The sequence below is a fragment of the Eublepharis macularius genome, chromosome 5 (genome assembly GCF_028583425.1).
Source record: "Eublepharis macularius isolate TG4126 chromosome 5, MPM_Emac_v1.0, whole genome shotgun sequence".
Taxonomy (NCBI): Eukaryota; Metazoa; Chordata; class Lepidosauria; order Squamata; family Eublepharidae; genus Eublepharis; species Eublepharis macularius.
Genome location: NC_072794.1, coordinates 138,614,366 through 138,627,165, shown reverse-complemented (window position 1 = coordinate 138,627,165; position 12,800 = coordinate 138,614,366). Strand labels below are relative to the sequence as shown.

Sequence of the window (12,800 nt, the reverse complement as noted above, 5' to 3'; positions counted from 1 at the left end):
CTCTACTGAAAATCCTGTCAGCAACCATCTTACTGAAGGCTGGTTCTGACTGGCCAATCAGAGAGAGGAGAGAGAGGATTATTCAGAATCTGTTTAAAGTTATGTCTCGTTGCAATTTTGCCATAGCAATTTATGACAAGGAACTGCACAGTCCTGCTCACAGCCAAGCTATTCCATTATGATAGGAATCCAGATATTTTATACAGAGGTATGTCTTTTTGACTGGTCAACATGCTCTAGCATCCATTATTAGTATCTACAGGGCTTTTTTTCTGGGAAAAGAGGTGGTGGAACTCAGTGGGTTACCCTTTGGAGAAAATGGTCATATGGCTGGTGGCCCCGCCCTCTGATCTCCAGACAGAGGGGAGTTTAGATTGCTCTCCACGCCACTCAGCTGGATCTTCCCCTTCTTTCCTGTCAGTGAAATATGAGGATTCTTCAAATCTCCTCAGTTCAGAATGGGGTGGCTTTTTCCTGTCATAAATGAGAGGGTGTGGGCCATTTACACAACTGTACAACTTCCCAGTTGCATCCATACTGTTTCCTTCTTTTTAGAAAACACAGCCTGCATGTGACTACATTTCATGGCAAAAACCACACTGTTTAGATTCTTTTTTTGGTATTTTCTTTAGTAGATATCTTTAAAACCATTTTAATGATATCCTCTTACAGCTTGCTTATTTTTTTATTATGCTTGATGTTTATAACTTTCAGTAGCATGGTGTATTATTCTTGTGAGAGTATTCTGGATCCAAGATGCAAGAGAACAGAGACAGTAAATGTACAAAGGGAGGACAAGTGTAATGATTTCAAGTAAATGTGTGCATGTGTCTTTAAATGCTTGGTGTGATATAGGTGAAGAGTGGAGTTGAAAGAGAGGGATGAGTGAGTGATATGATTGATTGATGACTGAGAGTGTGGGCGGAGTGAATGCAATTTTAGATTGAGAGTGGAGAGAAAGGTTTCAGTCAGTCAGAAGAAAGCAGGCAAGCTGTGTGCTACCTGAGCAGTTTAAGGATTTCTGTGAAAAATATTTAGTGAGGAACAGAGAGGCTAGCTGTGTGCTGCCTGAGTAACTTTAAGCATGTCTGTGAGAAATACTGAGTCAGAGAAAGAGGCTAACTGTGTGTGAAGCCTTAGAAGAGATCTGTGTGAATAAATGAAGTAACTTTAAGAACCGAGAACTGCTTTTATGAAATCGATACGCTTCTTGGGAAAAAATAAAAGTTTATTTTGTTTTTGTTATATCCCAGAGTAGCTGTCATTGCTATATCCCATTCCTATCCTAAGGGCCACATAGAACCATGAAGGAGCCTGACACTTAGGCACATTACTAAAGGGAAAATTTAAATAAAATATCTTGGAATATAATATTCCTGGTCGTAGCAATCTAACCAGAGGGTGTAAGGGAAAGATTAAAGGGAAAATCTACCCTAGAGAAAGTAAGGGTCGTAACAACAAAGATAAGAACTGTTGCGGTTTCTCTTTCTTCCTCCATCTTAGTTCCAAGTTCAGCATTTCTCTGTCAGGAGAGAAAGGGGCCCCAGAAACACAGGGGGCCCAGAAACACAGAAAAAGTGACAGGATTGGATGCCACCCTGCCCTAAGTTCATTTTGCTCACTGGAAAACAGTTATATCTTCAGAGAGAGCCCTACTTGGTACCAGTAGCTTTCAGACCATTAAAACTAAAGAGTGATGCAATGGTTGTTGTGGATTTTCCGGGCTGTATAGCCATGGTCTTGGCATTGTAGTTCCTGACGTTTCGCCAGCAGCTGTGACTGGCATCTTCAGAGGTGTAGCATCAAAAGAAAGAGATCTCTCAGTGTCACAGTGATGCAATGAATCAGAATAGCTCAGCACTGGAAGAGGGTCTTCTATAAGGATAGTATCTCTGCCAATGCAATACCTCTATAGGGTCCAGCCCTTTGTGCTGAATTTTCACATTCAAAATATCATATTTGTCAATTGAATGAAATGTGTATTTTACAAATGGCATAAAAGAAACAACAACAAAAAATCATCGGCAACAAAATGGCAGTAAACTGAAACTGATGACGGACCAGGGCCCTTTCCACACTACATACCTGCTTCCAGAACATCGCAAAACACAGTGCAAAAAACGCGGAAGATCCCGTCTTCTCGTGAGAGTTTTGCTCGATGTTGCATTAGTTTCTCGTGAGAATCTTCTGCATTTTTTGCGCTGCGTTTCATGATGTTCTGGAAGCAGGTATGTAGTGTGAAAAGGGCCCAGGGCTGTAGAGCTTTGCATGCAAAAGTTCCCTCAATCCCCTAGTTCAATTTCTAGCAACTCTGGTTAAAAAAACAAAGTTCAGGTAGCAGGTTTTGAGAAAGACCTCTGTCTGTGACCGTGGAGCACTGCTGCCAGAGTCAGAGCAATGGTCTGGCTTGATATAAGGCAGTTTCATGTATTCATGACTTCAACATCTGGAATAAAAAGGAATGAAATGAATATATCTGCTCATCCCTAACAATGGGGCCTGCATCTGTATGTTTTATAGATTTCATCTAAGAGTGCTGTGCAGATGTGTTCTTATTAGCTTGCTCTTCACTTTTCATGGAAGTAATACACAGCATCTCCTTCATGCTTCCTGAATAAGTTAATATCCTCCTCTCAGAGTCTCTACCGGAATGATGCACATTTCTCTCATTGCTTTTGTACATGAAGTTGCATAAACTTTTTGTTCTTAATAGGCTGGTGGTTTAAGAGTCGTGTCATTCTTAACGATTACAGTTACATTAGATCCACTATTATGTACAGCATGAAGGCTATTCAACAGACATGCTGTGGGCTCCAGGATGCACAGGGCTGGGTTGCATCACCAGTCACCTGCCCACACCACTTCCTGAACAGTTAGAGCTCTCTTCTCTCTCTCTTTCTTGCCTCAGCTCTCAGCTCCTCCATCCTCCTCCTCTGCCATCTCTTATCACCAACCTCACCTACTCCTGAGACAACTCAATGGCCAGAGGCTGGAGCACCCACGTGGGGAAATCCCACACCCAGCCCTGCTGGCCTCCTTCTCCCTCCTCCAGACAGAGACCCAGAGGAGGTCAGGAATGGACCCTTTATTCCTGGCCTCCTGCTGCTTGACTTGGAGGTGGGCCAGGCTGGAACACAAGAGCAGCCTACTCTCATGTTTTTCCTGGTTCTGATCTTAGTGCAGTCTTCTCTACTGCCTCCAGCCAGCTGCACAGTTGTCACATGTTCCAGACATGAGGCTGCCAGGTGCCTTGACTGCATGATTTTCTTGTGCTTCTTGGGGCTGTGGGTGAGGGCAGCTGGTTCTCTCTGGGCAGAAGGTGGTCATCTGCATCTGGATGGCTCATTGCAGGTAGCTGGAGGGGAGCTGTAGACATTGTGACTGTCTCGAATGGGCAGCTATAGGTCCCGCCGGGCTGGGGGTGATGAGTCCAGGACATGCAGCGGTGCTGTCCTTGGACACATGCATTTTCTGTTCTCACTGCTTCTCTTTTTTAAGTACAGCACTGTTTCAAATCAGTAGATCTAAAAATATATTCAGTCTTAAAAACAACCTTGATTACTGAAATATACTTGATTATTAAACAAGGTTTTCTAAATAAGAGGTGAGCAGTTGGTCTAACATCTGACAGCTGAATTAAAAATATTTCAGGATTTAGAGACCCAGCTCTAATTTTGCATCTTTATCGTGTTGTTAACATAAACTGAATATCATTTTCATGACGTCAGTAATTGCTATATGAATATCAGCGGCCATATTGGACTTATGTTAATGGTAGATTTGGAAAGATGAGTCAGTATTTTGTGTGTATTTTGGAAGAGTTTTTTCCAGTTTCAAGTATGAATGGGTTCAACTAAAATGATCTTGGTTCAGATTACATTTGACTGTAAGCTATGGCTTATTTTATATGCTTCAGGTGGTAGTTGAAAACATGGGGTTTGTGTTGTGGGTCTTATAAGGTGGTGTTTTTGTGCCCATTGCACAAGTGCACAATATTGTCTAGGAAATGTATGTGATCTGTGGACTGGTTCATGCTCATGTGAAAATTGTTGGTCCTAATGGAATCTCTCATGAGGTCCTTTTTATGTGTCCTTCATATCATGAAAACATTATCAATAAATCTCAAGTCCAAGAGATATATCAGTTGGGTAGGCACTGACTGACCTTTATGTCAAGTGTTAAACTCCAGATAGTGGTTGTTTCCCCACAGCTGGTCTTTCCCGCCCTTTGCTTGCTTTTTGTGTGTTTTGCTGAGTTGCTCTGAAAACTCAGTCTCCACATATACTCCACACACACTTGCAGGACAGCCTCCACAGTTCTTATAAGTAGTAGTCTGGGAGAGGAGGTTGGGCACTTCCATCATCGTCACTAGCCTCCCTTTCAATTTATTTTTTGCTCTGTACATGCGTGACTGCATGCTGAGAGCTTCGGAGGAGGAGCTGGGCTGGGATTGGACAGTTCCTCAGAGCGCTTTAACCATTCACATGCCCAAGAATGCAGAAGAAGTGTTCCGTCAGCCAGTAGCAAAAGAAAAGACCGAGGAAAGTGCGGTCCCAGAAAAGGCACCAAAAAAATGGAAACCAGACAGCCTACAACAGCTAGAATGTGATCCATCTGTCCTTAAATTTTGGAGAGTGGAGTGATTTCTGATGCCAAATGACAATAGTGGGTAAATGACAAAAGCCAGTGAATGACAGTATCAGGTATGATTGGATTAGGAGTGATATGCAGACGGGTACTAGCTGTGGAGAAATCAGCATTGGTAATGAGACAGGAAGCCTATATCTCAATTCAATGCAGATGGATGGATTGTCTTGAGTTTCGTTATCAGTTACAATTCAGCAGTCTCGCTAATCTCCCTTTGAAATTCCTCTGCAGGATAACTGCTACTTTTGGGTCAGCTACTGAATATCTTGAAAGAGTAAAATGTCCCCCCACTGTTTTTTTTAATGTTGTAGTTTCTGATGTCAGACTTACGTCCATTAATTCTTTGTCGAAGGGACTGGCCAGTTTTTTCCAGTGTAGAGGGTGGAAGGGCAATGCTGACATGCAATGGTATAAATCACATTAGAGGATGAACAGGAGTATTAACCTAAGATGGTATGGCTGTTGTTGTTGGGTCCACTGATGGTGTTGCTAGAATCTAGATGAGAGCAAGGTTGGCATCTTGATTTGTTGCAGGTCTTGTTACCAGACTCCATGTTAGTATTAAGTAGTTTATCATTGAAGGCGAGTAGTTGTTTTAGGTTAGCAGGCTGTCTGTAAGCAAGAAAAGCCCCCCCCCCCCCCGGTGCCTGTGTGAAGGAAGTGTCACGAACCAGCATGGTTTGTAGGTCATTAATAACTCATTTAACTGCCTTGAGTTGTGAGCTGTAGGTGACCACCAGTGGTGTTCTGTTGGTATTTTCTTTGGATTTGTCTTGTAGCAAGCTGTCCCTGGGTGTCATTCTGGGCTCTAATTTCTCTTTCAATGGGAAATTAGAGTTTCTTTCTCTCATAATGTATCACCTAGGAATAGGAATCATTCACACCAAACTGCTGATCATAAGGGAGGGTGTGTTCCTTGTTGTTGGAAGAAAAGGACTTAGGGCTGTCCCTTTCCTCAGGTTTCAGTGGGGGACAACCAAAGAGTTAGAAAGACAGAAAGGTCAGGGCATCCTGTTTACTGGTTACTGCTCTGACTATCTCTTTGATATGTAGATTGCTACTCTCAGGACTTTCTCCTCCTGACAGCCTTCCTCTCACCTCTTCTCTTCCTGGCTTTGTTCGAGACACCATCTCTCTCCTTCTCCTCTCTCCATCTTGCAACCATGGATGCAGGACATGTCCTAGCATCCATGTGCATCCATGTGCATCCTTAGACTAGATAGGTAGATAGGATCTATCTCTTCTTCTTTCCTATCAGAGTATGGAGTTCCTACAATAAAGAACTATTATATTTCCTTTCTAAATATAAGCAACTCTATGCTTTTTTATTTTCTCTCCTGCACAAACACCAGACAGCAGAACAAGCTCACAACCATCTATAATCATGCTTCCACTGCTAAACGATAAACTCTGCTAATGGCTCAAACATGGAATCCTTTAATTAGGTTTCTGGGGCCAACATACGATTTATTTATCACTTGTGAAACTGCATTTTTATCTAGGGATGCTATAGAAATTCCCAACTTTACTGGTTTAACTTCAGAGTTCCCATTTCAGTTTTGCTTATCCCTTATGCATATTGAACCCATGAGTCTTTATTTCAGTACCATTTCTGGTTTTGTGTGTCAAGTTTTAATATTTTAAATTAATGCATGCCTATAAATGGCTTATAAAAATGTATAAATAAAAAGACATGAAACAAACAAACACATTGTCAGATAAGCCTCCAGCATATCTGCCATGGGTTAAATGTTCCAGCATATCTGTCATGTGTTTTGAGTTTCCTGCTAGAGTAATTAATATGTCTTTGAGAACATGCAGAGTAAAACCTGTTTTGCTGAATGGTTGCTAGCTGCTTATCTTGCAGGTGTTTTGGTTACAACTTCCTGGCAGGCCTGTGAACTTGGCCTTGAAGTTACAGCAGACTGCACCAAGTTTCTAGAGCTCATCCTTTCCCTCCTCCCCTCTTCCCAGGCTCAGCACACCAAAATCCTAATGGACTTTCTTTCCCATTGGGGGGACGGGGGACGGGACTGTGACCTATAATTAATCTTACTTTGCAACCTTGGGCCATTCCAGGCAATACTCCTGTCCTAGCATCTTGATACTGGTATTTTTCTTTAATAAAAACAACTTTAACTCATACATCTGACTGATGCAGTGAAGTGTTGGGGGAAATACCTGGCAAGACCTGACACACATTGAATCACTACCAATGTTAATGAATGAATGAATGAAAAACAATTACAACTAATGAAAATAACAGAAATTAAGAGGGCATACATTTCTACTTTTTGGTATAGTTGGTTGTCTGGATGTATTTCAAGGTTGTAGAACTTCAGGATTTTTTTTTTGCCATTTGTGTTGGGAGCAAAACAACTCCCCCCTTGAAAAAATTCTTTCATACTTAGGCCTTTCTTTTCAGTACAAAAAGAGATGGTTTTTCAAACAGATGGTTTCCAAACTGAGTTTATAGTCTATCACGATTACAATAACGTTGAATATATAGCTATTAGAAGTGCAACAAGTTGAATTCAATATTTTATTATAGGTGTTAAGGATAAACTTGCAATTTTCTAACAATAAGAAACAATTCTGCTTCCCCCATGAAAGCACCTTCTCAAAAATAAAGTAGTATTAATTCATATGATAAACAAGTGGTATTTAGATGAATCTTCTCAGGTTTGTGCCTTAATCTCTCTAAAATCTGGATTTGGTCCACTGTTCCTGTAACAAGAGCCCTCATCAGATGTTAGCAGCATTCACAGGTATCTCATTGTTTTCCCACAGAACCTCCCACTCCGATCGCACCTCCAGAGCTTCTAGCAGTTGGAGCTACCTATCTGTGGATCAAACCAAATGCCAACTCTATCATTGGAGATGGGCCAATCATTCTGAAAGAAGTGGAATATCGTACAACTAATGGGAATTGGGCTGAAACCCATATTGTTGATTCACCAAATTACAAGTTATGGCATCTAGACCCAGATGTGGAATATGAGATCAGAGTGCTCCTTACCCGTCCTGGAGATGGAGGGACAGGACCTCCTGGGCCTCCACTTACAACAAGAACAAAATGTGCAGGTAAGTTACCTTGGTTTTAACAAGTAGTTCAGTTTGATACAAACATAAACTTTTTGTGGTAGAGAATATCATGAATTTGACTCTCATTTTTTTTATGTTAGTAAGCAGTTACATGTACACATCTACTTCTAACGTTGTGCTCTGCATGATCCCTGATGTTCAAGAGGTCTTGCAATATATTGAAAAACATTTTAAAATGTGCAATATGCTAAAAATATTAGTGAACAGTAGAGGTGGGCACGAATCGTGAAAAAAACGAACCGTATGGTTTGTGGTTTGTGTGTTTTCACAAACCACAAACCATGAACTTCCACAAACTGGTGCAAGTTCGAACCAGTTCATGGTTTGTAGTTTGTGGGGTTTAAACGACCCTTTCCGTGCCGCTTTGCAGCGGCACAGAAAGGGGCATTTCAACCTGCGATCAGCTGCTTGTGGGGGATCTCCCCGACAAGCAGCTGATCATTTATACAGCGGGGCTTGGCTGCCTGCCCAGGAATTCCCAGCCAGCCAGCCAAGCCCCATCCACAGTTTAAATGGCCATTTCCCTGCAGCTTCGTGCAGTGGGGAAATGGCCATTTAAACTGCAGGTGGGGCTTGGCTGGCTGGCCGGGAGTTCCTGGCCGGCCAGCCAAGCCCCACCCACCGCTTGGAGCAATGGGAAATGCCCATTTAAACAGTGGAGTTTGGCTGGCTGGCAGGGAACTCCTGGCTGGCCAGCCAAGCCCCGCTGTTTAAATGGTCAGCTGCTTGTCAGGGATCTCCCCGACAAACAGCTGATTGGCGGGTTTAAATGCCCCTTTCCGTGCTGCTGCAAAGCGGCACAGGAAGGGCCATTTAAAAGGAACTAAACAAACCAGCAGACCAGTTCAGAAGTACGTGGAAATGAGCTTCCACGGACTGGGTTGGTTCATGGCTCTTTTTGGTTCGTGTTCCGTTTTGTGCCCATCTCTAGTGTACAGCAGAAAAAAAATCTATCTTCATATTACTGACCACTTAACTCCCATTACTCAAGCAAACTTGCATTGTCTGTTTCATAGTGACATTGGTGTGTAATGCATCTTCTTTGCCACTAAAAGCAAAGGAGGAGAACATAGCAATCTAGATGATGTATATTCGTCTCTAAGGAATAGATGTATGGAAAGATAGTTCCACAGCTTGAGCATCCATTTGTTAGACTTTTTTGTTGGAGATTTTGTGAAGACAAGGATTTCTAATTGCCCTGAGACAAACCTGGGAACCCTAGGGTCTAAAGTTAGAAAGTGTTGTGTTCTCTTCGGTAAGGAGGAGTATGGGAGGGAGAGCAAGATCTGAATTAAGAATAAACCAAACATAATTTGGTTTTCTGGCTTTCACTTTTAGACATGTACTTAGTTCTGTATTTTAAAACAGATTGTCACTAAGAGCAAGCAAGCCTGGAAATTAGGAAATGGGTAGTAGATTTCAAAGCTTGTTGTCTTAAGAGATTCATTCATCTTAACGCACGCAAAATATTGATTGCATTTTTCCTTATAAAGAAACAATGACATTTTATAACTTCTACCTGTTCTTGGATACAATAGCTGTGTCACCCATTACAGGAGGAGAATTTGGCAAGAATATAGCTCTGACCTCTGAAAACAGGTGCATGCTTCAAAACATTTCACTGGTACAACAATTCATACATTGAGAGATCTATGATGATGTGAAAAGTGCCTTTAGGTTTCAATATGTCCATTCTCCCAAATGCTCCTTTGAACAAAACACAGTTCTCTACTGTTTTTTTTTAGCTTATAGGGGCCAATCCTTTTCAGCTTCCACATTTAAATCTTGGACATGAAGTAATTGCATCTTTAAAAGGTTTAATTTCCACAAAAATAACTTAGCACTTATAAAGCCATTATGCTAACAGCTATTCTTTGTAGGAATTGTGAAAATGTATACCTTTTCTCCATTTTGACAATGTTGAATTGAAAGTGTTCTTACAAGAACACCTGCCATCATCGTGCTATATTTAGACAATAACAACATTATTGAGAATGATGGGAAAATCACAGAAGGTTGTTATTTATACAGGGTAAGACAGGAATGGGTTAAGAAAAGGTGTGAGTTCTATTTCACCTAGATTAGTATTGTCAACTTTGACTAGTAGCAGTCTCCAAGGTTTCTGACTAAGAACCTTCAATTCCAGTTATCAAAGCTGAGGTCTTTTGCGTACAAAAAATGCATGAACACTGAGGCCATTTCTACACGTCTTCTCCCCCTCCCAAAAAATGGTGCAAAACTTACGGAATGACGCACCTTCATGGCATGATTTCCCAACATGACTTTGCTTTGTGGCGCAATGACGTCAGAAAACGTACCACAAAGCGAATTCATGATGGAAAATGGCATTATGAAGGCGTTCCGTTCCGTAAGTTTTGCTCCATTTTTCAGGAGGGGGGGGACGTGTGGAAATGGCCTGAGTCACATACCATAATTAAAAACAAAATTATTTTGCTCTTCCACAACCCACAAAGACTGCACATTCTGTCATAGCAAGTTCTACTTGAAGTTGACAATAAGAAAGCATACAGAGGTGCATGTAAAGCTATGGAGGTAGATTTCCATGTATTTATGAAGTAGCTCAGCAGTGTAGTCTATTCATCATTCTTACTAGGATGAACATATCCTTTAATTTAGGGGTCGCCGAAATGGTGCCGGTGGGTGCTATGGCACCTGCCAACACCTTTCCTGGTGCCCAACATGTGTTTTTAGAATATGAACAAGGTCAGGTAGGACTTCTGATTGGCCTTTGGAGATTTGGTTGGCTGTGTAGAACTGTATTAGAATCTTCACTATATAACTGAAAATAAGCTGCAGCAACCACTTTGTGGTGGCTAGACCCACCAAGCTGTGTCAGAATTCCAAAGGCTCAAAAAGGTTTGGGATCCATGCCTTAGTTAAATCATTCAACACTTATTAAAGTCATTTGTGTACTGTGTACTAGGAAGGCATGTTACTGTATATATTAATTGTGTCTTCATGAAAACTAAGAGAATTTGAAATGAAGAAAAGATCTTGTGTTGTTCAAGAGACAAAACTAAAGACGTATTACATTCTGGCTTTATTGCTAGCATGCAGGTGTTTGATCTTTTATTATATCACAATCAGCAGTCAAACATATCGGGCTTAAGGGGAATTGGGAGAAATTGCTTATAGTTGTTACAGGTGGAATGAGAGACAAGGAATACAGACTCTAACATCCCAACAGACTCATTATCTGAGAACATGCCAGTCATTTCTTTTCTTTTTCCTCCCAATGACCAAGTCACTGTCAAATCCTATAGCCTGCAGCCCAAACTCATTTTGTAAAGGATTGTTTTAAATGACTCTAGTGGAAATCAGAATGACTCTGAAACTCAAAGATGTCAGATGTTTTGCTGTACAGTAAAGAATACCCTGGACTAAGACCTGGTTGACAACCACATAGCAGATTTTTAGTGTAAGATTCCAGCAGAGAAGAAAAACCAAGATTGCATTTCTGTTTTATGATGAAGCATTTATAAGACCACTGACTGCAGAAGATTATATGACTTTCAAACCTTATAGTGAGTTTTTTTTAAAGGAACAATGTATGTGAATACTCACATTTATGCTGGGGCAACTATCAGTGCAATCCTAAGCAGAGTTACTCCAGTCTAACCCCATTGAGTTAGACTGCAAGTCCCCTACTTACTGGCAATGCAATCTATGTAGGTTAATGGCCATTTTTACATTGCCTTCAATAGCATAGGAGCCACAATCTTTTAAATATTTTATTTATATTCAGCCTTTCTCCCACACTAAAGATCCAAGATGAGTAAGAATATAGATTAAAACTAAGCTATAGTGAAACCAAATAATAATTTCAAATAGTAAGTGTCATGGATGGCAATATCCACAAGCCGTGGGTGGGAGGTTAAGAGTAGAGTTGGGCTCGAACCAAAAAAAACACAAAACCAACCATGAGGTTCGTGGTTCGTGGGTTTTCACGAACCAGGAACCAAGAACTGGCACGGAACTGGGGCCAGTTACAAACTAGTTTGTGGTTCATGGTTCGTGGGGTTTAAATGCCCCTTTCCGGCCGCTTAGCAGCAGCAGGGAAAGGGGCATTTAACAGTTTAAAGGGCCCTTTCCTATCTTGCAAGCGGCAGATCTCTTTAAACTATCAGCTGGCAGATGGCAGGGGGGATCCCCCCCTTGCTGCCTGCCAGCTGATAGTTTAAAGGGACCTGCTGTTGGCGGGTATGATGTCTCAAAGATATTTCATGAGCATACTGAACCACATCGTTCGTCTGTCAAGATACTCTGACTCGCAGAAGCTCTCCAGAGTCTCAGGCTGAGGTCTTTTCTTGGAGTGACCATGTCTCCTTCCCCATTCCCAATAAAGTTTGGTGTCCCACTGACTCCACAATGTTACTTCTGCATGAACCAGAAGTGACATAATCATGTTGGTGTGGAGTTCTAGGGTTCTCCCAAAACTCTGTGATTAAGCCATAGAATTCTTGGTGAATCCAAGTGTATCTCACTGAAACGATAACACCACATCTGGTTTGTGCAGGTAGGTTCCCACCCCCTATAATCTCCCACTTGGTGTCAGCACTGGGCTGGCAACCCTATCTTTCACATCACCTATTATCTGATGCTTTTAAGTCAAGATGATACAGACTGAACCTGGAAAATTCCAAATGCAAAGCAGATGCTCTGTAACTGAGCCACACCCCACCCCGTGGTCTTGAGATCAGGAGGACAAGAGCAAGGCTCTGGTTTCCCAGTTTTGTATCTGCATCAAACTGTTGCAGGCAGTTAAGCAGTAAATAGCTTTACAAAAGCATTAGCACACTTGTCACTGTCTTTCATTATAGAAGAAAATACATTTTTTCTTTAAGAAATGTGCTTTCTTATTGTCATTTAATGGAAATGAGAATTAAACCTACAGAGCTTTCTAAGTCTGCTGGACATGAGCCCCCCTGCATCAAGAAAACAGTGAAGCTGTCAAAAGTATAAGAAGTGGGTAGTGTGTGGTTGCATTGAATTATATGTCAAAAATTTTCTAAATTTGTTTTCTGGTT

General features: G+C 41.4%; 1 protein-coding gene across 1 annotated transcript in view; it reads left to right on the top strand.

The window, feature by feature from the left end:
- The window catches only part of PTPRT (protein tyrosine phosphatase receptor type T), a 560,054-nt gene that overhangs the window by 126,942 nt on the left and 420,312 nt on the right, over positions 1–12,800 (top strand). The window contains exon 5 of the mRNA XM_054980796.1: positions 7,438–7,731. Within this exon, the coding sequence (XP_054836771.1) occupies positions 7,438–7,731 (294 nt within the window). The remainder of the gene's footprint in view (positions 1–7,437; positions 7,732–12,800) is intronic.